General features: G+C 43.7%; 1 protein-coding gene across 1 annotated transcript in view; it reads right to left on the reverse strand.

Annotated features, from left to right (window-relative positions):
• The window catches only part of LOC148534436 (serotransferrin-B-like), a 65,143-nt gene that overhangs the window by 21,194 nt on the left and 16,485 nt on the right, over positions 1 to 27,464 (reverse strand). Inside the window, exons 4-10 of the mRNA XM_088466657.1 lie at positions 26,007 to 26,198; positions 20,950 to 21,088; positions 9,920 to 9,972; positions 8,171 to 8,334; positions 6,597 to 6,750; positions 3,542 to 3,690; positions 749 to 842 (exon numbers count right to left, since the gene is read on the reverse strand). Coding sequence (XP_088322783.1) covers positions 749 to 842; positions 3,542 to 3,690; positions 6,597 to 6,750; positions 8,171 to 8,334; positions 9,920 to 9,972; positions 20,950 to 21,088; positions 26,007 to 26,198 — 945 coding nt within the window. The remainder of the gene's footprint in view (positions 1 to 748; positions 843 to 3,541; positions 3,691 to 6,596; positions 6,751 to 8,170; positions 8,335 to 9,919; positions 9,973 to 20,949; positions 21,089 to 26,006; positions 26,199 to 27,464) is intronic.

A 27,464-nucleotide genomic window follows, 5' to 3' on the forward strand; every position in this document is an offset into this window, starting at 1 on the left:
AGACAATGGTGTAAAACTACATGTGGAAACCTAATGGAGAAAAACAGTGTATGAATAAGTATGTGCCACTGCCAACATTTGGTAGAAAGAAATAATGACAGATTATTAGGTTATGTAGGGGTTCTAGTGATATTATCTTTAAGGTGGGTACACATTAGGATGACCGGCAATCGTGCAGATGGTCGTTGTGATTCCCCTTCGCCTTGGACCATTTATTTATCACCAGCTATTTATATAGCGCACACATATTCCACAGCACTTTACAGAGAATATTTGTCCATTCACATCACTGATTGCCAGTGACTAGACTATTTAATGACCGACGGAACAATACCTCATTCTGTCGTTCATTAAAATGCACAGCTGCCATATGATGTTATTTGATTGGTCTACAGCATGGTCAAGCAAACAACCTTGTATGTCATCCGCGGGAGCGTGCAATTGTGCGTACACACTAGACAATGTAGGGGATTTGTCATTCCAACAAGATAAATCATCCCGATATCGTTGTAGTGTGTATCACCTTGAATGACCATTTGAGTCACTGACCTGGCTATTATACAGACACTGAAATCCTCACTATGGACTAGACACTTGGGGCCTGATTTAGAGATGTACAAAAGCCTGATGGTTTGTGTACATCTCCGATGTTACTGATTTGTGCATGCGCAGAAATGCATGTGCAATCAAGATGTACTATTTTACTATCAATGGCCTGATGTCTGCTCCCAAGGAATCAATGTCTTACCGTCATAAATCTCCCCCATTGCTGGGACCAGTCCGCACTCCCCTGCTGTATACAGGTATCCTCCATCCAGTGTGACTGCATCAGCTTCACCTTTCTGCAGACACAAGAGGCCACAAAGTCATATCTACAGACTTAGCATACAAGGGATAATTAGTTCTGGTAAAAAGTGCACTCTGAAAAGGAAACTTTACTTTGAATCATTTTAGTGATTTCACTTCCATAGTTTTCATGTAGTTAAAAATACAGCAGATGGCAGAAGCTCACAAACACTGTTGCAACGTTCATTTACATAAATCTGACACATATTTATAATATCAGGTACCAAGAAAAACAACAGGCATACAGTAGAATGGCGAAAAACTTAATAAATATATAACAGTTATTACAGGTTGTTATCAGTACTCATTGTGAAGGAATTTAACACATGATCCAAAAGTTAGGGCTTCTGAATCATGGGCGACATATGGCAGTTTTCGCAGTTGAGCGATTATCGATACTCTGCATGAGTCACACAGCGCATGCGTCAAGGTACATTACTGTAGTCACTCGGAGTGACTACTTATTTGCAGTGTGATTCACAGTCAGAGAGCATTTGTGGGAGGTAACTGAGAGTGGCGGTAAAGAAAACAGGCGTGATGGGACCGTTTCAGGGAAGTCACACCCTGCATCTACCATCCCTTACGCAGGAAATATGGCTCCGGTGTTTCAGTTCCCGCTGGACCATAGAGATAGAGAGATGTGTTGCACAGGAGACTCAGTATAGTACAGTAAAATGTCCTATTAATGAGAATTTTCTGTCTGTATAATTAGTGGGGATGCTACTACAGATCTATAGAGATTAAATCCAACAAACAAAAGAACAGCAGAGATCTGTATGGGGTACACTAGAATTAAAATATAATCATTGTTAGATTACTTAAAAATAGTATATCAAATAGTACATAAAGCAAAGCGAACTATATTTAAAATGTAGTAAGAAATGTGTATAAAGTATGAAATGGTGCTTAAAACACAAGAAAATAAATCATTTTGGACAACCCAGTGCCTGTTTATTTGACTCTTACTATAATGCTTAGTTAATTACATTGTGTTGATGTTTGTTTTATTTATTCCTTAGATGTATATAAGACACTCATATGGATTTAATAGTAGATATAATGTGTTGAACTGATTATACAGTTTTATAACTTTGGTTGAGGAATAAATCTGACACAGTAAAGGTGCGTATCCATTTAGCGATATTTGCAGGCGATTGAACGATAACGACGTCGTTATCGTTCAATCACGAGCAAATCGGGCATGTATTGGGCACATTTATGTCGGAAACGACCAGCGATGCGCGAGCCCGCTGGTCCTTCCCGACATCTATCATCGACCGTACATGCTGGTCAACCTGACGATCACGTCAGGTTCAGCATGTACGGGGATGATGGATGTGCCTACACTGAACGACTGCTCGTTCAGTGTAGGCACATCACAGACGGAGAAACGACAGCACGATTACAATGTCATAGTCGTGCTCTTGTTTCTCTGTCTAGTAGTGGATATGCACCTTAAGTGAGAGATATACACCAAGTAGATCTATTAAGTAGAAAGGAAACTGGCTATAATTGCTGAAGGAACTTGGCTATGAAAATCCGAAACAGATTACATTTATTACTTCATTTGAAATATAGTTCGCTTTGCTTTATGTACTATTTTATATACTATTAAGTTATCTAATAAAGGTCATATTTTAATTGTAGTGCACCTCATACAGATCTCTGCTGTTCTTTTGTTTGTTGTATTGGAGCATAGAGTTACTCAGAGCTGATAGCATCGGATGATCTGTCCTAGTAAACAGACGCTTGGATTTGCAAAGCCGCAGGTGGGAGTCATCTCTAGGCGGCTGCGACGTTTACACATTTTCTCATGGCAGAAGCAACAGCAGCGGTGGCAGCATTAGCATACAACTCCGAATCAGGCTATTTGTCACTGAATTAGAAGCTTCATAGAGCCTCTCTTTTCTGGGATCCATTAAAAGAAAGTCTAATTGACTCCTTGTATCGGTTGTCCACTTTTAAAAGTGTAATGAGAGTGAATCTACTTAGAAGACTATGTGGGACTACATTTGCCCATCAGGTATGGAGGTATAACAGCCCTGACGCTAATGCACTATTGGTCTGTTGTCTCCCCCCCATTGTCTCAAAACAAGCCTCAGCTGACTATGAGTGTGCCTTGCAACGTCTCCCTGCAGGGCCCCTGAGCTTCAGGCTAGTCAGCCTTATGAATAATACGGCCCTGTATATATGTATCCAAAGAAAAGATAGGACAATCAACATCATCGGCTCTAAAACTTGTACGTACAGTAGGTACAAAATGTATGTCTCACAGCGACATTTACATTAAAGATACGCAGATCTCAAAATAAAGCATATTACCCCAGCAAATTTAACTTGTATCTTCACGTCCTTCCTGTACTGCACCCACGTGATGACATAGAGGCGACAAGTGCAAAATATGTCCAACCTCAAATACTGTATGTGCACTGCACCAATTCTGTACCAAGGTACTTCGCATTTTGCATGGAGCTTTAAGCGATGCCCTATAGTAGCAGTATAGCTGCCGTCTATCCCTCCATTCATCCTAATTTATAAAAGGCCAGGATGAGGTTTGCAAAAGTAGTGCCTGCAGATAGACCAGTACCTGGGGAAGCTGGAGGCCAAAATGTCTCTTACAGAAAAAGATAAGGAGAATCATACATTTGATTTATCTCATTGTATTTCATTATAAAACAGAGAATGTCTAACGTACCATAATCTTTGTAATACACTCCTCTGCAAGTGCTGCTTCAACGCATTCAATGGCTCCATTACTAAAAATACTCCAGTTGTCGCACTTCCTTTTCTCCTCATTGCTTTGTGTACACCAGCGAATCTTGTTCTCCGATTGAGGCTCTGCCTCTGTATCACAAAGTAAAAACTGCATTTAAAACCTGTACTCAGCCAATACTGTACACTCACGTCTTACCTGATTGTTACAGAGGAATTTCAGGTGTGTATAATTTCACATACTCAAAAAACAATTGACTGGTGATCTTAAGTGTTGTTCCATCACTCCTTTCCCTATTTATTGTGTCTTTTAGTGTGCTAGCAGTCAAGCCTCTTACATACTCTACCACTGTAATGCTTACATTTTTGCGCACATGCTGCTTGCATATATATTTATTAAAACTACTGTATGTTGTCAGTTTTTGTTTTACAAAAGTTCACGATACAGTTAAGGCATCACAAGACTCTCACTGACATTCATGGGAATGAAGCCTGTGAATTCAATAGTGACTAATAGCATAATTGGGGCGTGAGGCTCTTGAATACACATTGTGCCTCACAACTCAGTGATGTCACTATTTACAAGTAATTTGACATGCTTGTGTATTTTGTGATAGATAAGGAGCCAGTGAAGCAGTTTGTAGAGGCAGGAGGCCCATACAGAGTGGTAGGAGAGGTAAATGAGGAGCGGAAATAGTAAAGTTATCTTGAAGTTGGGAGAGGCAGGAGAGAGGAAGGCCAAACAGGAAGAGGTTGCAGTAGTCCAGGTGGAAAATGACAAATGCATGGATGATCGTTTTATTGGCATCCACGGTGAGCAAGGGTCTGATTGTTGAGATATTCTGAAGGTGGAAGCATTATGAGATAGGTTGGATGATGTTAGTTAAGGAGACGGAAGAGACAAGCATGATGCTCAGGCAGTGGACTTGGGAGGCAGAAGAGAAGATGGTAATGTCAACAGATAGATGAGGGGTCCTACATGGAAGAAAACAATGAGGGGAATTCAATTAGAGGCGAAAAGCCATATTCGCCTGTTTTTTTGTGAAAAATTCGCCTAAAATAAATTCGCCAAATTCAATTCCAGGACAATTTCGCCTAAGTGGAAACAATTCTCCAAAAATGATTCTCCAATCAATAGCTGGTGAAAACAAATGCAAAATCTTTATTTTGGGGTGCAAACATGGGGAAACAACTCAGACCCCTTGGGACAGCCCCCAAAGGACAAATACGCAAAAAAAACCAGAAACTAAAACCTAAGAACACCCCAAAAAAGACATGTCATTTTTGGGGTGTAAATTTAAAAAGTGGGGGGATAAACATTAAAAGTAGCGAAAAATACTTCTTGGGGGTCCACAAGTATGGGTCAGGTGTTTTTGGGATTGCAGGTGCATGCAGCAGGTGGATTTTTCACGGTTTTTAAAACTTCACTTTAGAGACATAAGAATATGCTAGCACCCATTTTCAAGCTCCCCAAATTTGTCTGGACTACTTATTTTCACCAAAAAATACAGCTTTATGCCATTCTTCACCACTTTTACAAAGACGCTAATAGCAGCCAATTTACACAACTTAAGTACGCAAAATAGTTTTATTAGGGCTATTAGTACACATCTATATTGATTCCCTATGTTAGAACATCTTTTTCTGGGGTACAGACTGATTTCCCCAATTCTTTCAGTACTTTTCACCTGTTCCGCATTCGCCTATTTCCATGTTCGCCTGTTTTGCAATTGAATTAGGCGAAAAGCGGGGACGAGCACGGAATAAATTCGCCTCTGAAACAGGCGAATGAAGCGAACAGTCGGACAGGCGAAAACTTCGCCTCTAATTGAATATGGCTCAATGAGCTCGGTTTTGAACTTATTGAGTTTGAGAAAGTGCTGAGACATCCAAGAGTATATGACAGAGAGACTTTTAGAGACACGAGAGAGAATAGAGGGAAAGAGGTCAGGAGAGGAGAGTGGAAGTTGAAAGGTTAAGTATCTGATGAGATTTTGTCTTGTGAAGGTGTAATGGGGGATGGGGTCAAGAACAGTCCCTTGCTGGACATTGATGGTTACAGGGGGAGGGGTGGTCAGAGGAAGAGAGACAGACGGAGCTGTTAGAGAGGTAAGAAGTCAACTTTGAGAGAACACAGAGGGGTCTATTTACTAAGCCTTTAATGGAGATAAAGTTAGCGGAGATAAAGTACCAGTCAATCAGCTCCTAACTGCCATGTCACAGGCTGTGTTTGAAAAATCACAGTTAGGAGCTGGTTGGTTGGTACCTTATCTCCGTTTACTTTATCTCCATCCAAGGCTTAGTAAATAGACCCCTGTGTCACAGAGACCAAAAGAGTGAAAGTTTTAAAGGGGCAAATAGTGGTTCTCAGTGTGGAAGGCAGCAGGCAGCTCAAGGAGGATGAGTAGAGAGAAATTACCCTTTGATTTGGCATTAAGAAGATCATTTACTGTACATACGTCCTGTCTTAAAGTGCAATTGTTCTCACATTACTTTTACCTTCATCTATTTTTTGTTTTATTTTACTGTTTCGTTGTCTGTTCGGCATAGAAAACGTGTGACCCTTTATAAGTATACTTTTAGGATGAGTGCTATTTTCAGCAGGAATAAGCAGGAACTCAGGTCCTGAACCTCTCATTAAACTATGACAGGCCAAAATTTATTTTTCATAAGATAAGTTTTATTTTAAAGGCTATTTTGAGTGCCTTCTTTTCAAAATACTATATACTGTATATATATGTATAAATAATAGATTTGTAAGTATATATAAAATATATATTTAATTGTTTTTCTCCACCGCAGTAGCTCCTCCCACAGTCCCTGAACCTATATTTCCAGAAAAATAGCCCTGTTTAGGATGATAATTACCAAGCACAAAGTAACACATTGTTGTTTCTGCACAGTTGTAACCTGTAGCACATTTTCTAAATTGTGCTTGAAATACTGTAGGTCAAAATCTGACTAGTTGCTGTGGGTCACATCACACTTTGCACACTCGCACATACTACTGTATATACCATTTATCATAAATCTCATACCTTTATGCAGGGCATTATAGGTTTTTGTAAACTTTGCTCCCAAGTACAAGAAGGCATCCATTTTAGGTGGAAGGGGACGGAAACCTGTTGCAGAATCTTTGAAGAGTAAATCTTTGCCATGAGGGGAACTGAACAGTTTACACTCTGGTTTTTCCTGAAAGCAAAAGAAAAGAATAAAATACACACGCATGTGTTTATATATTATTTGGGGTAAGGTCTGGCAGGCATGGTAGGGGTTCTCACCCCTTGGTTGGATTATTATATCCCGGATTTGAATTGTCACCAAGATGGGCATTAAGTGGCTGGTTTGCAATCGACACTGGGGGGTAAATTTACTAAAGTGAGAGTTTTTAGAAGTGAGTTTTAAAAGTGATGCTGCCCATAGCAACCAATCAGATTCTAGCTATTATCTTCTACAAGGTGCTAGTTAAGTATGTTAAGTAGAATCTGATTGGTTGCTATGGGCAACATCACTTTTAAAAACTCACTTCTAAAAACTCTCACTTTAGTAATTGTACCCCTGGTAATGGATTTGGATTAAGTGGTTTAGGTAGGACAGCATACGTGGCAAATGGGTAATTGGTGGCCGGTTACAAACCTTTCCTTACACAATTATAAATGCTACATTTTTGTTAAATGGCCGTAGCCCTATATTGTACACTGGTGTTTGTCTTCTCTATTATTGCTTGAAGGATTATTGAGTGTTTGCAGGACATAGGGTAAGAAAGTGTCCCTGTCTAAGGCCAATCAGAATAGTGCTGTAGGAGAATGAGAAACATATCGAATTAATGTACATCTCCGAATTAGCTCCAGTATATGGATCAGCTGTTAAACAAATACTACTACTAGTATTATTGTTGTTATTATTATATTTTATTTGTCAGCTGCCACAAGTTGTGCACAGCATCATGCAAGAGGCGTACAGTGATTCTTATAATACATCCCCACCCCCGTTCCCATCATTTATTATAGTAACCAAAATAAGCTCCAAATATTTTTGTATAGTGCATGCCCCATATTATCATTAGGTTAAAGCATCCTGACAACGGAGTCACAAAAGGTCTGACTGCCCATTGCAGTTAGATACAGACCCTATACTATTTTTGGAGTATATGATTAAACGTTATGTTTTTAATTAAACCACTCATATTACATGTGATTTTTCTTCTTCACCCCCTGGGAACACACACCTAGAGCTAAAAGGTGTAAGAGATTTATAGCAGCCTTCGTATACTGGACAAGTCTTCAGATGTTTATTTTTCTAAATTCTGAATTTATTTCACCGATTTCCTGTTACTGGAACTGGTCAGCAAACAAAAAGTGCCGATACCATGGGCGACTGACAACCATAAAAAACTCTAAGAGGTGTTTGGTCTCAGGTTAAAAGCAGGGCCATTGAGACATCCACGGGGTCCGCATATGAGAGGTCGTGGCAATGTGAGGCTCCGCGAGCCCCTCCAACAGGTCTGTGCCCCACCAGCAAGCGCCGTGTAATCAGTACATGCATACATTTGCTGTATAACCGTATTCCTCAGAATAGAGATAGGATGCCATGCTTTAAAGTTAACCTGTACCTGAGCTTTTTGGAGAAATTCAGTAATAGCTTGAATTGTGTTCTCATCTGATCTGGACACCACAGCATGAGCCGGTATTCTATCCCAGTTACAATCCCGATACTCGTTGATTGGTCTCCTTGTATTGTTTAAGCACAGCAGCTCATAATTCTTATTAAATTCAGCTGAAGGACATTGGTGAACAATTATTGAGGGCAGTATATTATTATTATTACAAATACACACTTTCACTCTCCATTTAGCTGTATTCATATGGCTGATGTTATGGATATAGTGAAGCAAAGTCACATAGACATTGATAATATCAAATATAAAATGAAAACTATAGTTTTAGGTGTTATGAATGTATAAAATGTCTGGAACCTGAGTAGTCTCTGGACTCTGTTGGTTTGTCAGATTATTATATCAGGTGGATACATCTAAGAAATGTTATCACTTAAACATATAGGGCCTGATTCCAAGGCGCATATTTCTGTGCCCACTTCTCGGCTTCTGCGGCTTCGCCTACATCTCTACTGCCCCGCCCCCTCTTTCCCATCCTTCCCACCCAACACCCCTACCCTCCTGCCACTCTTACTGCACAGTCTCATCCTCCTCAGTTTCCCCTAATGACCACCGGGTCCATTCCCCCACCTCCCCCTAATATAGATACCCCATTATTACAGTCAATGTCCTCTATAATATGCCCTATACAGCATGGATGGTTAAGTTATAAGCAAAAATTATTATGTGTAAGATGGGGTTAGGGGCGTGTCAAGTCTATCACTTTGCCAATGGCGCCCGACCCCTGTGTATGGCCCTACCCATACACAGTGGCGTAGAGAGGCCGGTCCGGGGGGCGAGGCCCAATCTCGGGAGGCGTGACCACACCCCCATAGGATTTTTTTTTAAAAAAGTGGTTTGCAGCGCTGCTGCGTGCTGGGGAGGGGGGCACTGTGAGCTCCTCAGCCCAGTGCAAGCCACGGGGGAGTACGATCAACGTGATCACTCCCTCCCACAGGCATAGGAGACTGCTGCGGCTGCCGCTCAGCAGCTGCGAGCAGTCTCACACAGCAGCACAGTGCTGGGATGCTGTGATTTAAGAGGGCATGGGGGGGGCAGTGCTGGACCCCACCGGGCCTCTCCAGCATCCGGGGCCCGGGTAATTAGTCCCGCTACCCCCGCGCTCGGCGCCCGTGCCCATGCGCACGACCCAGAACCATATAAAGATGTACATAGACACCCACGACACTTCCATTACACTCCCATCGGAAATAGACACTCCTGGCATCTTGATACTCGCCGCCCAGAAACACTTCGCGCTCATCTCCAATCACACAAGATGCAGCAGGCATCTGTACTTGTGACTTCGGACCCTCTGTCTATTGAGCAGTAGTCTCCAAAATGGGAGATGCGCCCATTAACACAGAATATCTGACTCAGAATCAGGCGCATAATCAGGAAATATGTAATATGATAAGATATGTAATTATCATTAATGCATTCTACATCTTCAGTTATGGGAGATTGAATATAGCTTACATCTGCAAGCTCATAACTTTATGGTACCTGTATTTCTGTATTCAACAGAGTTCAGCACTGCACAAGTTCATGTAGGAGTAGTTACAATGAGGAGCAGAAGTCTAAGGAAATCAATGTTTTTATGACTATAGTATATGTATCTGCACAATGTAAGAAATGTGGGATTTCTTTTCCCTTTAGATCATCATGTTATGTCATAAAAAGAGACAATTCACATATTTTAATTACCTGGAATAATGTGCTTCACGAAGGCCACATCTCCTTTACCATCTTTCAAACATCTACACAAAGAACGTAACATTTGGGTAAAAAATTAGCTCATCATTATGACATTGACACATTTCTTAGTTACATTTTGTACATAGTATGTGGGTTATATACTGTATTAGCATTATGGACATATATAGACAGTTATATTTTTAGCAACTTTCTATGAATACCAGTCTTTCTTGGCCATTGAAATTAGTTCACAAAAACTTTTGCAGATCTCATAACAAAATTGTTGTCATTTCTGGCCAAAATGATATCAATTATTTAAGAAACATTAACATAACAGCAAGTTTTAGAGCAAACTTTTTGTTTTTACCAGTGGTTCTCAACCCTCAAGTTGATGGATGTAGTCAAAATATAGACAGTGAAAATCTAGACAATCATAAGGTCGACACCAAAAGGTCGACTGCCATTATTTTATTAGCAAAATATTAATGCATGTATTTTTCGAGACCTAAAAACTGATTTGCATTATTTTCGAAAATGTGTGTAAACACACAGAATGCCATTTATAGACATATATTAAGTTAATATCAAGTTAGTATTGAAGATAGAAGGTGCCAATAAGAACCATGTTCACATCTTGCACTTAGATGTCTACATTTTGACCATGTCTATATTTTAAATGACGACATAATGATCATGTCTATATTTTGTATGTCTATCATTGACCATATCTACGTTCTGATCATGTCTATATTTTAATTGTTGACATTTTGTCCATGTTAAAATTTTAACCTGTGTATATATTAATTGTCTACATTATGTCCAGGTCTACAATATGGCCCTGTCAACATTGTTGACTGTCTACATATTGATTGTCGACATATAGTTCATGTTAACATTTAGCTGTTTACATAATTTACCTGTCAACATTATGGTGTCTATATTATGATTGTCTATATTATGATTGTCTATATTTTGAATGTCTACATAATATACCGCACCCTGTGCAATATTAAAGGCTATCCACAAAACATGGCCCGTTGGTTGTTGCGGTCTTTAAGAACCGATAATGCGGCTAATGCCGATGGTGCAGCCAATGAGCCGATGAAAGTGGCCAATGGGCCGATGTTGCGGCTGGTGAGCCGATGTTGTGACCAATGGGTCGATGTTGCGGCCAATGGGCTGATGATGCGGCTAATAAGCCGATGATGAAGGCCAACGGGCCTAAGTTGCGGCTGGTGAGCAGATGTTGTGACCAGTGGGTCGATGTTGCGTCCGATGGGCCGATGATGCGGCTAATAAGCCGATGATGAAGGCCAACGGGCCTAAGTTGCAGCTGGTGAGCCGATGCTGTGACCAGTCGGTCGATGTTGCGGCCAGTGGGCCGATGGTGCGGCTAATAAGATGATGATGACTGCCACTGGACCGAGAGTACGGCTGATGGTGCTGGAGTGCACCCTCAGTGTCAGCCGACAGCAGACAACAGCTGGTGCTGCAGCTAGGAGAGCTGGAGGCAGCATGAGGGCAGCCGAGTGGAAGTGTGTCCTGGAGCGGCCGAGCAGTCGGAGGAGACACGGAGGACTTGTAGCAAGTAAGTAATGATGACCATGCAGCAGAGCTGAGCGCTGAAGTAAACGCTATAGCCGGCGAGGCAGCAAAAGTTCAGTGAGTTTAAATAGAGGAAGGACTCATCAGGTGACATGGGAGGAACCCAGCCAAGGTCTCAGACATCCGGATCTCCTGGGGGCAGGTCCAGTGGGAACAGGATCAGGAGCAGGAGAATCTTGAGCCATGTACAAGTCCTGGACTGGACTTGTAACAGTACCCCCCCCCTTGACACTGGGTTGAAGAATCCTTAGAGCCTGGTCTAAATGGGAAGTCCCGGAAGAATGCCTTCTTCAGCCTGGGAGCATGTAAGGCATCTTCTGCCACCCATGACCACTCTTCAGGTCCATAACCCTTCCGGTGTACCAGAAACTGGAGGTGACCCCTAGAGACTCTAGAATCCAGGATTCTTTCAACAATGAATTCTTCTTGGCCTCGAACCTCCACTGGTACAGGTCTGGATACCCGAGGACTCCCCAACTTGGCAGAAGTGGCAACAGCCTTGAGAAGGGAGCAGTGAAAGGAGTTGTTAATCCTGAAAGAAGCTGGTAACTGAAGTTTGAAAGTCACCGGGTTGACCTGTGTGATGATCCAAGAAGGACCAATGAACTTGGGGCCGAGCTTCATAGTGGGTTGATGAAGTCTGATGTCCCTGGTAGAAAGCCAGACCAGATATCCTCTCTGAAAGGTACATGGCCTTCTACTTTTGTCCACGATCCTCTTGGCCTGGGCTGAAGCTTTGGTCAAATTCGCATGGACCTTACACCAAATGCGCCGTAATTTGGAGACCACCGGTGGGTCCGTGGATGAAGAGAAGCTGACATCAAACAAATTAGCCCTAGGGTGTTGACCCATGATGCAGAAGAATGGTGACACCGCGGAAGCAGAATGGCATGAGTTTTTATAGGCAAATTCAGCTAAAGGCAAATGTGACAACCAGTCATTCTGGCACTTGGAGATGTGGCACTGCAGATATTGCTCTAGGGTCTGATTGGCTCTCTCTGTTTGCCCGTTGGATTGTGGGTGATATCCAGACGACAGGCTAAGATGTATCCCCAGGACAGAACAGAAATGTTTCCAGAAAACTGCAATGAATTGCGACCCTTGGTCGGAAAACCACATCGACTGGTAACCCGTGCAATCGGAAGACATGTTGTATGAACAAGCTCACCAGTTCTTTAGCAGATGGAAGCTTCGGTAGTGGAATACAATGAACCATCTTGCTGAACCTGTCCACCACCGTTAAATAACGGAACAACCTGCCGAAATGGGAAGATCCACAATAAAGTTCATGGCAATGTGGGTCCAAGGTCTCCTAGGTATAGAAAGTGGAAGTAACAGGCCTGAAGGAGCTGTTCGAGGTCTTATTCCGAGCGCAGACCTTGCATGCCAGGACGAATTCCCGCACATCCTGGGTCAACGACGGCCACCAAACAGAGCAAGAGAGAAATTCACATGTTTTATTGATGCCAGGGTGTCCAGAAGCTCTACTAGCATGGAAATTTAGTAAAACAGCTCTTCTGAACCTCTCTGGAACAAATAATCAATTAGAAGGCTTCTTCGAAGGTGATTCAGATTGGTAGGCTTGAATCAGGTCCACCAGATCTCGATTAAATGCACAATGGAAGGAAGAATCTGGAAGGATAGCCTCATTGGTCCCAACAGTCTGTTGAATAGGTTCAAAACTTCTGGACAGAGCATCAGCTTTGATGTTCTTTGAGCCCGGCCCAAAATGAAATGAGAAAATTGAAGCGGGTAAAAAATAATGCCCAACGTGCTTGTCGTGAGTTCAACCTCTTGGCGGATTGGATATAGGACAGATGTTTGTGGTCCGTAAGAACAGAAATCCGATGCTTGGCCCCCTCTAGCCAATGTCTCCAGTCCTCGAAAGCCCACTTGATTGCTAGCAACTCCCAATTACCCACATCATAGTTGCGTTCCGCAGAAGAAAATATACAGGAAAAAAAAGCACATGGGTGTAGTTTATCATCAGAAGGGTTTCTTTGTGACAACACCGCTCCAGCTCCCACTTCAGAAGCATCAACCTCTACGACAAACGGAAGATCCGGATCAGGATGTCAAAGTACTGGTGCCTGGGTAAATGCAACTTTGAGGGCTTTGAAAGATTGGACCACCTTGTCTGACTAGTTAAGGGTGTCTGCTCCTTTTTTGGTCAGGTCCACAATGGGTGCCACAATATCCGAAAATTATCTAATGAATCGAGGATAATAGTTCAAAGAGCCAAGGAACCGCTGGATGGCTTTAAGAGAGGTAGGCTGAACCCACTTAAGTATAGCCTTGACCTTCTAGAGATCCATTGAAAATCCCTGAGACGAGATGGTATATCCCAAGAAGGAAACCTGCGAGACGTCGAAGTCGCACTTTTCTAATTTAGTGTACAGATGATTCTCTCACAGCTTTTGAAGAACCTGCCATATGTGCTGATGATGCTGAGCTGGTGATTGAGAAAAAATGTAAATGTCGTACAGATATACAACAACAAAGACCCCCAGGAACTCACGAAGGATGTCATTGATCAGGTCCTGAAAAACAGCCGGAGCGTTGGATAATCCAAAGGGCATAACCAGGTACTCGTAATGCCCAGAATGAGTACTGAAAGCCGTTTTCCATTCATCCCCTTCTTTGATACGAATTAGGTTGTACGCTCCACGAAGATCAATTTTGGAGAAGATACTAGCTTGACGTAGCTGATCAAATAGCACCGGAATGAGAGGTAAAGGATGTGAAGTTTTTACTGTGATATTATTGAGTCCTCGATAGTCAGTGCAGGGACGTAGAGATCCATCTTTTATCCCTACAAAGAAGACCCCAGCTCCTACAGGTGATCTGGAAGGGCATATAAAACCTTTAGCCAAAGCATCCTCGATGTATTCTCTCATTGCTTGCTCCTCGGGTACTGAAAGGGAGTACAACCGTCCTTTGGGTAGTTTAGCATTTGGCACTAAGTTGATCGCACAGTCATAGGACCTATGTGGAGGAAGAACGTCCGCAAGTTTTTTGGAAAAGACGTCAGCATAATCTTGGTATTGAGACGGAATAGCTGGATGATCTTCTGTAACTGTAGAAAGAACAGACCGCAATGGAATGGTCAAGCAGCGATTCTGACAGGTCTGATTCCATTTAATAATTTCCCCAGATTGCCAATCAATCCTAGGATTGTGATCCCTTAACCATGGGAACCCAAGCACAACTGGAGCTAAGGGACAATGGAGGAGGTAAAATTACAAAGTCTCGGAGTGCAAAATCCCAACAGAAAAACGGAGAGGGGGTGTTTTAAATTTGACATGTCCTGGAGAGATTAATCCTCCGTCTAAACCGCAGATAGAAATCTTTTGTTCCAGAGGAATAGCTGGAACACCAAAAGTGCGGAAGAAGAGAATATCCATGAAATTTCCAGCTGCCCCGCTATCCAGAAAAGCCGAAGTAGTGAGGATGAAATCAGCAAGTTGAATGGTAGCTGGAACTAAAATTTAATTTTTGGAGGAAATGGATGCTAGGCCTAAGTGCAGATCCTACCGAACACCTAGGCCTTGTTTTTTACTGGTTTGAGTGGACAACAGTTAATCCCTTGTCACCGCAGTACATACAAAGGCCTAAGGACTTTCTTCTGCGCCTCTCTTCTGATGACAGGCGAGAAGCCCCGATCTGCATGGGTTCTTCTGTATCTGAAGGTGGAATCCACGAAAGAGCATGAGGTGACTTGGCCGGAAGGTTCTGTTCACGCCTACGTTCCCGTAGACACTGATCAATCCTAATGGCTTGCTGCATAAGACCGTCCAAAGAATCAGAAGGTGCATGTTGGACAAGGATGTCCTTGATGGTGTCCGAAAGACCAAGGCGGTATTGGCTGCGTAGAGCTGGATCGTTCCAGCCTGAGTCGGTGGCCCATCTGCAGAATTCTGAGGAATAATCCTCCGCTGCTTTCTGACCCTGTTTGAGGGCACGCAATTTAGACTCCGCCAAAGCAGGGCAGTCTGGGTCATCATATAATAGGCCTAAAGCCGTAAAGAAAGCATCCACGGTCTTTAATGCAGCATGTGTTGAGGGCAATCCGAAAGCCCAAGTTTCTGGACCCCCCTGAAGGAGAGAGATGACTAATGCTACTCGTTGTAATTGCGTGCCAGAGGAGACAGGACGAAGTCGAAAATAAAGGTTACAACTTTCACAAAAGTTTAAAATTGTCGACTATCACTAGAAAATCGATCCGGTAAATGCATCTTTGGTTCTTGAGGAGGAACCAGATGTACTGGTGAACGATTCTCTTCAAACCGTATTGTAAGTTCCTGTACCTTCTGGTTAAGAATTTGGATTTGTGCGGCCAGCACTTGGGCAGGATTCTGTCCTTGCTCCATAGTGAAGGATGGGTACGGCCGATGACAAGCCCCAGGTTCTTCCTACAATGTATTTAGGGCTTGCTATAATGTTACGGTCTCTAGCTATACCTTTAAGGTAGCCGTTAGAGTCCAGATAGACATGAAGTAGATGTCAGAACTGGAGTTCCTAAGAAGGCCGGTGATGGAACAAATTATGCGGGGAGAGATGAGAATCTGGTTGTTGCGGTCTTTAAGAACCAATAATGCGGCTAATGCCGATGGTGCCGCTACTGGGCCGGTGGTGTGGCTAATGAGCTGATGAAAGTGGCCAATGGGCCGATGTTGCGGCTGGTGAGCCGATGTTTTGACCAGTGGGTCAATGTTGTGGCCAATGGGCCGATGATGCTGCTAATAAGCCAATGATGACTGCCACTGGACCGATGGTACGGCTGATGGTGCTGGAAAGCGATGGGTGCTGCAGCTTGAGGAGCCGATGACAGCACGAGGATGCAGGAGCTGTGATGATAGCCGATGTCCTAGAGGCGCTGCTTGTACTGCGGTGGCTGAACCGGGTACAGACGGAGGCTGGATTGGCAACGCTGCAGGAGTTGCCAGGGAGTTGGTCAGGAAGCTGAGTGCACCCTCAGTGTCAGCCGACAGCAGACAACAGCTGGTGCTGCAGTTAGGAGAGCTGGAGGCAGCACGAGGGCAGCCGAGAGGAAGTGTGTCCTGGAGCGGCCGAGCAGTCGGTGGAGACACGTAGGACTTGTAGCAAGTAAGTAATGCTTACCATGCAGCAGAGCCGAGCGCTGAAGTAAACGCTATAGCTGGTGAGGCAGCAAAAGTTCAGTGACTTTAAATAGAGGAAGGACTCATCAGGTGACATGGGAGGAACCCAGCCCAGGTCTCAGATGTCCGGATCTCCTGGGGGCAGGTCCAGTGGGAACAGGATCAGGATCAGGAGAATCTTGAGCATGTACAAGTCCTGGACTGGACTTGTAACATTAACGTGCTTGAACTAGTATTTCAAAATCACAAATTAACTCATGAACTGAACAGCAGGGCGTTATATTGACTAAAGTTCAATTTTAATCCATTTTGATCAATTTAAAATCGATCAAAATTGATCAACATTGATGTTGTGTTACTGGGGCTAAATCACACATTTACTAACAGACAACTTTTAATTTTTTTAAATAAATGTGTGATTTTGCCCCAGAAACACAACATCAATGTTGATTAAAATCGACCTTTAGAAAATATACCCCCAGGAGTTCGACTAATATTTCTGTTTCCAGATACAGGGCCTGATTCAGATATTACGTGAACCCAATGGTTTACATACATATCCAATAGTGGGGCATGCAGAACGTGTCCTGCGATCACGACCGGGAGAAGGTGGTGACCGGGTCCAATACATAAAACGGAGGCATGTCACCTCCGTTTTGTGGGAGTGCTAGGACCTGGCATAGGGGTTGGGATTGCTTTGGCTTACACAGCTTGGCCAAAGGCAGCAACCATCGTAACTGATGGTTGCAATGGTCGCAATGGTGATTCAAAGCAGTGTCTACGGATTCTGCACTCAGATCGCAGATGCCAGCAGGAGGTTTCTAAGACCTATGACGACACCTGCTGCACTTGCATTTAGTTGGATGGTATTGCAAAGCCGCTTCCTTGTTGCTGTGCAATACCATCCACATCCGATTCAGACCCAAACTTAGCTATACCTGCAATACAAATGTATTATTTTCCAACGTAAGTGTACAGTGCAGAACAAGACCATACAGTATCTAAGAGCTACTGATGAAAGAGAAGTAAAATGATTTATATTTATCTTATTCGGTTATTTTAGTGGACGTAATGCTATTGGCTTGGCTATGATGATTTAGTGTTTAGACCTGCACCTATTGTTTGTTTAGCACAGTTCAAAGGAGCTTCCTAAGCTTATCATTGTGGCCCTTTGGACCAACCATGTTTGTGTTGAGGACATAAATTGGTCACGATGTTACAAAATCGAGGAGAGGGTTAATTTTTAGGGCTAGTCTTTGCTCTGTTAAAGAGTGCGCTGAATTTTCAACATTGCAGAAAAGATTGAAATGTTGCAGCAGCTTGTCATGGAGATTTCATCTCGTTATACACTGCTGGGATGTATTTTTCCTTTTTTTAATTTAGCACTTGGGGGCGTGGTCTAATTACCATAGGCCACGCCCCCTGTGTGACGTTATATGGAGGCGTGCCCGCATTGCACGCCTCCAAATAACATCAGGCTGGGGGTAAAGCCCAGCACTCCATCACTGGCTGGGCTTCCCCCAGCCCTCTCCCGTCAATGAATGGTTGCCGCGCGCATGCGCGCGGCATCCATTCACACTCCGGGGGTCCGGCACTGCCGTACAGCTGCGGCGGTGGGGGTCCCCAACCTCCCGATTTGACCACCACGGGCCACTTCGGCCCGCCGGTGGAACAGCAGGACAGTACTGTCCCGCTGAAATCAGGATGCTGGGGAGGGGTGCCGCCCCTCTACGAGTGGCGCCCCTGTGCGACCGCGCTGGTCGAACACCCCTAGAGCCGGCCCTGACGCAATAAATAAAATAAAGGCAGTCTTGGTGTCCCCTCACTTTCTTAATTAATTTATACCACACATGAGACTAAACCAGTTAGTGTTTTAGAGGAAAAAACTCAAAAAACTATAATAATGAGAAAGGATGTTCTTGGAGTAGCGATTTAAACTTTTGCACAGTGCATCCCAAGATTTTTCTCTGTCCCTGTAAACCAAGATGCACTTCTAGTTTGTGGGGTTGTCTTCCAATAGGGGAGAGTACATGTGCACCACACAATGTGCTGGCCAGACCAGCTGAGTCATAGATACAACACCAATGGCCCATGGGTCACAGAAGGTCCACACGGCCATTTTGTGTGACCATCACTCAGATAGCAGGATTGATATAGGGCAGGGATGGGGAACCTCAGGCCTGGGGGCCATATAAGGCCCCCAGAATCATTTGGTCTGGCCCTCTGAGCTTTTTTCTGCTAGCCTCAGCTGGATAGCAGGGGGCCTAGAATGGCACACTACAGCCAGAATCTATGCAGCAGTGCCGTCTGGAGTATCCTTAGGACGCTTCAGACGGTCACACCGCTGCCCTTACAGCTCCCCGGAGCATCCTAAGAATGCTCCAGGAATTGCTGTAATCACTGGCGATTGTGGCCCCGTCCCCGTGTGACGTCACAGTGAGGGGGCGTGGCCTGCATCGGGACAGCGAACTATGTTATATATATCAAAATGGCCCTCGGTAGAGAAAAGGTTCCCCACCCCTGATATAGGAGGACCTGAGATGTTAGGACAGAAAAAAATCTTAAATTTGCAATCTTTACCACAATGAGATGTAATCTTCATAATGATTTATCCAAATCTGCTGGATAAGAACATTGAACACAGATAATTGCATGCACATAACTAAATGCGTCTAATGGTCCGTAGCGTAGTATACTGAGCTGCATGCATCTCTGTGGCCAGACCATTTCCGTACGCTTGGTTTCATAGTCACCGTTATTATCACTTACACCAGCCCTATCCATAGAGCGAAAGATCCATTTATCATAATTATGCATGTGCACAACCCTGCAAACAGTAGTCTACAATTCTGTAACCTATGTGTGAATGCTCTTTACCACCCAAATACACCCCTTCAGCCACTAATAGATATACAACTTTGTTGTCTGTTTAGTTGAATATGTTCGGCTCCAGAGAACGTGCAGTGCAAAAACAAGATGCGGCCACAAACTGATTTGCATTGAACTTTGCACCAGCCCCTAAATGAATGATAATGAAAAAAAACTCATCCAGGGCAGGATGTATCATGTATCACCTTTTCTATGCAATACATTCCGCCCCCTACCCCATTTATTAACGCCATATGCATGAATAATTACGCAATAGTTCTTCCAATAAGAGCTGTCCCTTGTGAAGAAAGGACTTCTGGGTTTATGACCTGCAGCGTCAGCACCAACCACGAGGGAACAGAAAGGGATCTGTTGGATTCCTGTCTGGGGATCCCTCTCCGAATCCCTCTCCCTATAGATGGAATTGCCTATCAGGATCAAGCTCCGGAAAGTTTTGCTTGATGCATACCGTCACACCGCAGCCCCATAGAATTCTATAAAGGAATTGCAGAGCAGGCGGTCCGCAACGGATATTTCTGATATCAACTGCAGACCACTTTAATGAATCTGGGGATGTGGCAAACCTCTAAAAATGGCATTTGGAAGTTTGACTGTATTTTTGTGCTTAGTACCATCCCATCTCCTGTATCTTAAATAACCCTGAGGTGGCCCTACATAGCGATAGCCAATAACCTGTAAGAGAAGCAGCCAGCTGATGATCACATTTGTGATTGCTCAGAGGGCCTAATTCAAACCTGCTCGAGAGCGCTGAGCGCTCGCAAGCGGGTCGATGTTGGCCAAGTGCGCATGCGCAGGACGGAGGCGGCTCCGTCGTGCGCATGCGCGAGACCCGAATAGCGACGGCCAAGCCGTCGCTATGTGTCTCGCTACAAAGGGGGGGTGTTGTCGATGGTGAGTGACAGCACGCCCCCTTTGGTGGGTGTGCCGGGGGCATTGCTGCCCAGATGGAGGTGTTCCTATGGAACGGCTGATAGAGCCGAAAGCACTCCAGGGCTTGCAGCAACGAGACCCTACCACAAGGGTCTGGTCGCAAGCCCGATGGTCTTGACCATCGCGACCATCTTTTTGGCCGCTCGCTATAGCTGTGGGTGGTCACCCACAGCTATACGAGCGGCCAGGAGGCCGCTCTAAAAACTAAGAGGGACGGCCCTGATTCAGAGTGAGCGCTCTGTCAGAGTGTCCGGCTCTGAATCAGGGCCAGAGTGCGGTATTTGGCTATCATGTAATAGCTAAATCCCATACTCCCACTTTGAGGGCCAAAGGCTGCTGCCCTAATGAAAACTAATATTTCTTGTTATGGAAACAAATAATAAAGCTCTGTCAGAGTCAGAGAGTGAGCCACTCATCACGGGAAAACAGTCATGTCTACCGTAGTAAAGTAGGGTACAGTAATTCTAAGGATGGCAGATGTTTCCTCATACTCACTGTCGAGCTCCGCTGTAGCCATAATATGGTTCCCTGTCAGTTGCTTTGCACTTTTGGTCTCCCTGTCCTGCACACTGTTTGCACAAGTTGCTCTCTTTGGCACCAGGAGCGCAGCTGGCTGAGAAAAATCCTGAAACAGCTGGATAATAGAAATACAATGTTAAAATAAGAATCTAACCTGTCTATCTATCTATCTATCTATCTATCTATCTATCTATCTATCTATCTATCTATCTATCTATCTATCTATCTATCTGTCTGTCTGTCTGTCTATCTAATCTATGACACACCTTATCTGAAAATATTTTTCTCATGAAGACATTTTGGATAAAAGAAAACTGCGCTAGCTAACCCGACTCACTCATTTATTGAGACAATGTAATGATAGAATCTATATATGTTATAAAGTACCAAACAAATGATACAATGTAAAAAATGCAAGTAATAAAAATATAGAAAAAATTGCTAGTAAAGTGAAAGATTGTAGTATCTATACATACAATAACTTAAAAGTACATTGTAACATATAAAATAAATTAAATTCAATTAATCAGCAAGTGATAATAAAACCTGGTGCATTTGAATAGTTCAAATATTTATCACATCTGCTGAAGGATAATGTCAAGCCCCCAAAAAGTCAAAAATTGATATCGGTCTCCAAACGAAGAGGTTTACCGGCCAGGAGTTACTGGTGCTGCACAGTATACATTTACTAGAAGCAACAGCCTCTGGAATCAAAAGTCAAATAAATGCTTCACTAAGTTCAAGCAGCAGCCCTATTTAGCTACCAGAGCTCTGAGCCTTGCTGTTTTGGTCAGAAGCTACAGTGGTTGGGGAGCCATTTTCTACATGTACACTGTTTTGTTCCAGAGTGGCGTATGGACAGAGGGACTCACAAAACACTTTAGATTTTGTCCAAGACAACCACAGCTCTGCAGAGAAGGAGGCTTTGCAATGCATATAAGAGTAATAGCAATTCATCATGACAGAAAATAAACCACTGTACCTTGCCTTCTAACATGTGAAAATTGTGATAATGATATGTGGTTATTTTATTCCTAAAATAAGTTATCCTCCTGTTTCATCCTTCACATGGCCCTCTTTCTTAGACCTCATGAGTAATAGAGAGTGCAATGCCACCATCAATTTCAATCTAAAGCCTATTAAATATGTGGTATGTATTATATCTAGAGATGAGCGGGTTCGGATCTCAGAGATCCGAACCCACCTGAATTTCGGGGATCCGGGGCGATCCGAGCGCCGAGTGGGCTTAACGCTGATTGGCTGAGAGAGCCATCTGCCATTGAAAACAGCACAAAAGAAGAAAAGAAGATGGCGCTCACCATCCCCCGCCGCTTGACACCGCCGACATCCCCCGCTGCCGACACCGCCGGCACCCCCACTGGCAGCATCCCCCGCTGCCGACACCACCGCTGCCGACACTCCTGCACTGCTGCCCAACGTACTGAGGACACCATTAGCGACCCCCACACTGCCGACACTCCCACACTGAGGACACCACCAGCACCCCAGCACTGCCGACACAGTCAGCAAACCTGCACTGAGGACACTGCTGGTACCCCCGCTCTGCCGGCACCGCCGGCACCCTGCATTAAGAACACCACTGCAATGCCGACACACTCGGCATCCCTGCAATGAGGACACCGCTGGCACCCCCGCTCTGCAGACACCACCGGTACCCTTCACTGAGAACACTGCCAGCACTGCCATTCCATGTACTGATGACACCGCCAGCAACCCCCGCACTGCTGACACAGTCAGTAAACCTGCAATGAGGACACCGCTGGCACCACCACACTGCCGACACAGCCAGCAAACCTGCACTAAAGACACCGCTGGCACCCCCGACACAGCCAGAAAACCTGCACTAAAGACACCGCTGGCACCCCCACACTGCCGACACCCTGCACTGAGAACACCCCTGCACTGCCGACACAGTCAGCATCCCTGTAATGAGGACACCGCTGGCAGCCCCGCTCTGCCGACACCACCGGTACCCTTCACTGAGAACACTGCCAGCACTCCTATTCCATGTACTGAGGACACCGCCAGCAACCCCCACACTGCCGACACAGTCAGCAAACCTGCAATGAGGACACCGCTGGCACCCCCACACTGCCGACATCACCGGTACCCTTCACTGAAGACACTGCCAGCACCGCAGCACTGCCATTCCATGTACTGAGGACACTGTCAGCAACCTTGCTCTGCCGACACTGCTGTCACAGTAAGTGCACTATTGGTGTATCCAACCCACACTGTATAACACACTGGAAATTAGAAACTGAACTGCCACATGTTAGTGCCGCCCACTGTGTCACTTAGCTTAGTCAGCCAGCAAGCTGGATGCAACCTTTTGGCCTTAACTAGATGAAGCAAATAATATTGTGAGGTGGTCAAAATTGATTGGAGATTACTGGAAATAAATGTTATTGAAGTTAATAATACTGTAGGAACAAAAACAGGCCCATTTTATGTGATTTTAGCTGTTTTTATGATTTTTAAAGAAAAAATCCAGATCCAAAACCAAAACACGAAAACAAAACATGGAGGTGAGGTTTTGACAAAACTAATCCAGATCCAAAACCAGGGTAATTCCAGTTCCAAAACCAAAACCAAAACACAGGGGTCGGCGGACATCTCTAATTATATCTATGTTTAACTTATACAAAATAGAAAAAAACTAGACTCAAGAGTGTGGCTAACTGGGCCTCCTGCTAACATATTGGCTGTGTTATGACCCCCATAATTCAAGGATTTGGGACTACAGCAGTTGGATCTTCATTCTGCCTTTATTATGGTCATTCACTTGTGGCTCAGTTTGGATACCAAAGGAGGATGCTCCATGTCATGACCTGGGCCCTATCTCTGTTGTATGCAAATGTATAAAGATCAGTTAAGACTCCATGTCACAAAATGGAGGCTTGCTCCAGCTTACTGGGTCTACTGGTAAGGGCTTTCCTCTCCACTGTGTATTCCACTACTGGTTTTACCCTCGGGATGGCCTTCGGAAACCGATGGTTGGCAACCATTGATGTTTGCAATCCAGTGGAGATGTTTTTTCCATTCGATATTAGGATTGCAATGTTTGCCACCATCACATGATTTTTTTCCGATTGCTGCTTTCTGTTGGCAGCTGACATCACTCCTGCTGTGTACATCAGAAAGGAGAAACTCTGTGTCTGTAGTTGAGCACCTCTGAGCATGCATAAACTTCAGCTGTCCACTGCGCATGCATACTAGCATACCATAGATGGTTAAACCATTGAATGGTTACCAGGCAATAGGTACATGGCATTGCCAGGCATGTTGCGATGAAAGCAATGGCACCACAGTTTAATGGCTCCTTCTGTTGGCCGTCCCTGTTCTCCCCTGCTTTGGTGTCTTCTTACTTTGACACCGGTACTTTCTACAGAGACAGGCATGCAGCTCTGTTCCGGAGTTAAATGGGCGGTCATGTGATTGGCAGGGCTAGTGGTGTTAAACTTGTTACCTATTCCATAGGTCCTGAAGTAGCCCACATCCATGCAGAAAAAAAATAGTCAAATATATGGCACCCAAAGCCTCTGACAGCTCAGTATCTGACACTGACATTAAAATGAATAAAAACACTGTGATTGGTCAGAACAGGGGAGCTCTGACCAATCACAGCACATACATTCATTCATTCTGATTGTAGCTTCTTTAAGTGAACACAATTCATGCTATTATCAGTGTATAATGCCATAATCAAAACATTTTATATGCTGATAATGACAGCCCGTAAGTAATAAAGTAAATCCCAAAGCTATGTCTTTGTTTTAAAAAATTGCTAATTTAATATGATATTGCTCTGTCTGTCCAACTGTATAGGCAGAAAGGGGTCTTGGAACATTCAAATCCACCTCCACACTCACATTTATCAGTGTTTAACAGTAATGATCTCACATACTAAGCAGAGCAGTACCCTGTGGCCACCTTGCAGTTGTGATATGCATTGCAGTTTTGAAAGTGGCGATAACATAGCAAGTCACTATATCCATTGTGGTGCAAGGTAGAGGGGTCTTCAGCTATGGACACATCTGTATTTAAACAACACTTTGGGAACTTCTCAGTGCCAAAATATTAGGGGGTCTATTTACTAAGCCTTGGATACAGATAAAGTGCAAGGAGATAAAGTACCAGCCAACCAGCTACTAACTGTCATTTTTCAAACACAGCTTGTGACATGGCAGTTAAGAGCTGATTGGCTGGTACTTTCTCTCCATTCACTTTATTTCCATCCAAGGCAGTAAATAGACCCCTAGGTCTCACAACCTTGCTATAGAGCACGTGACTTATATGAGGACTCATACCATATTTCCTGTGTACTGTACCAGGCTTCTACCTGTTTGGGACTGTGATCCTTGCCTGTGCCCCTGACCCTTGCTTACACAGTGTTTGCACACCTGAGCTTGTAACCCTGACCTTAGCCTTGTTCTGTGCTGAATATGAGCTTGTGACACCTATTTTGGCTACGTCTGAATACTCTTTTGTTTGCTGATTTTGTAACACATCTGTTCTTCCTGATACTTCCAATCGGCAGTTCCTGGTGAAGACCAGGGAGTCTGTTACACTCCACACCTCAACACTGCCAATGCAACATCCACTAGCCTGCAACATGACACGGCACAGACTTGCACTTTCTGGCTGAAAGTGATTGATATGATATGACCACCCATATCATGGCAATGTCTGTGACACTACAATATCCTTCAAATGTAGTGGCTAGCACCAATGGTCATGTTGTGCAGTTGATATGTCCTTAATGTACCAGATATATCTGCTTATGTGCATATTTCATATATGCTATGGCAATATTTGAATCTACATGGCTCATCTGTTCCATTGTTTGGCAGTCAGGACAAATGGGGCATGTCCTTATAATTTAGGGGTATGGTAAAGCTATTTCACATAGGTGGATCAGGGCATTGTTCCAATTGCTAAATGTGAATTGTGGCTGTTATGCAACTGAAATATATCCTATCTCTCATTATAGCCAAAGGAATAAGATTTACCTTTCTCAATAGATTGTTCCTCAGGTCCGCCCCACTGTAATTGACCCTTCAAATGTAAGTTTCCAACTGGTATAATCCAGCCTGTCCCTTTTCCTACCCCAGTGTGACAGGATCTCTTGCCCTTGAGTTCGTTAAACATAAATGTACTTGATATTTTCACAAGAGCCACTCCATAGTAGCAAGTATCTACATCTGCAAAAGAAAAGTTACAGTATTAATGATGTAATGCATTACAATTAGTCAATAGCTACTGCTGGGCCATTATTCCATTAACTAGGAACTAGTGATATCACTGAGACAAGATATAAATATGTTACTAGTACCTAGGTGATACTTAATGCTTGAAAATGTTTAACCAGTTCGAAATTAGGGCCTGATTCAGCAGAGAACGCAGGAGAAGAAACCTCGCAGCTTCCCGATGGCTGATAATCTGCGCATGCGCCAGACCTGTACTGCACAAGTGCAGCATGGATCTGTGATGTCGCATGGAGCTCGGCAGCAGGCTGTCAGTGACTGACATTCTGCTGCCGTTTCAGGGTGGGGACTGGGCGACGACAGCCTCCGTTTCCCTAAACGGAGGAGTTTAACCGCCATTGTGGGGGGGAGTGACAAGGCCAGGATCTGACAGAGATTTCCTGGCTTCTTTTGTGCCTCTGCGGTGGCTGGCTTGCTTGACCCCATGGGTCTCATAGTCGGCCTATGATCACGCAGATGATCCGATGTTGCATTATTGAATCTAGCCCTTAGATTGAATTTCACTGGTTTGATGGTACAAAATAAATAGTTCACTTTTGCTGTTTACAGTTCACGTCCAACATTAGTGTTTGTGTTTGCCCATTGCATTTGATACTCGCTGTTCATGTTAAAATTAGTGTTTTGAAATATTTTATAAACAATATGTTTATATAAGATGTAAACGATAGAAATAGAAACCAAGGGCGCTAACCTCTCTGGTGACAGTACAAACTACAATAGATCTGCTGCTCTCAAAAAGGTGTTGCACCCTTTAGTTTACGCAAATAAAAACACAATTTGAGGCTCTAAACCTCAAAAATGGAGAGCGCTGTTCAACTGATTGAGATTCAATTAGTTATATGTTTAATAATAATATGACATAAAAAACCTCTAATTCATACATAAATATGCAATTGTGCTGGCATAATTAATACACATAAAAAACAAAATACAATAAAATGATAATAATAATAATCCTAGGTTTTAAAAAATACAATAATTCATATAGGTATTAAACTATATTCCAAATAATATGGACCCATAAAAACTTCCTTTTCCTATTAGCAGCAAACAAAAATAGCTTATATCCCATGGAGTAGTTTTGTATTCCAGAATTCAGTGGACAATTCAATTGTTACTTGTGAATAAGTGGGTTTGTAACTTTGCATCCAACCAATAGCTAGCAATATTTCTTTAATGGCTGGTTAGTATCCCTGAAGCAGA

The sequence above is a fragment of the Taudactylus pleione genome, unplaced genomic scaffold (assembly GCF_031769625.1).
Source record: "Taudactylus pleione unplaced genomic scaffold, aTauple2 ptg000066l, whole genome shotgun sequence".
Lineage (NCBI taxonomy): Eukaryota > Metazoa > Chordata > Amphibia > Anura > Myobatrachidae > Taudactylus > Taudactylus pleione.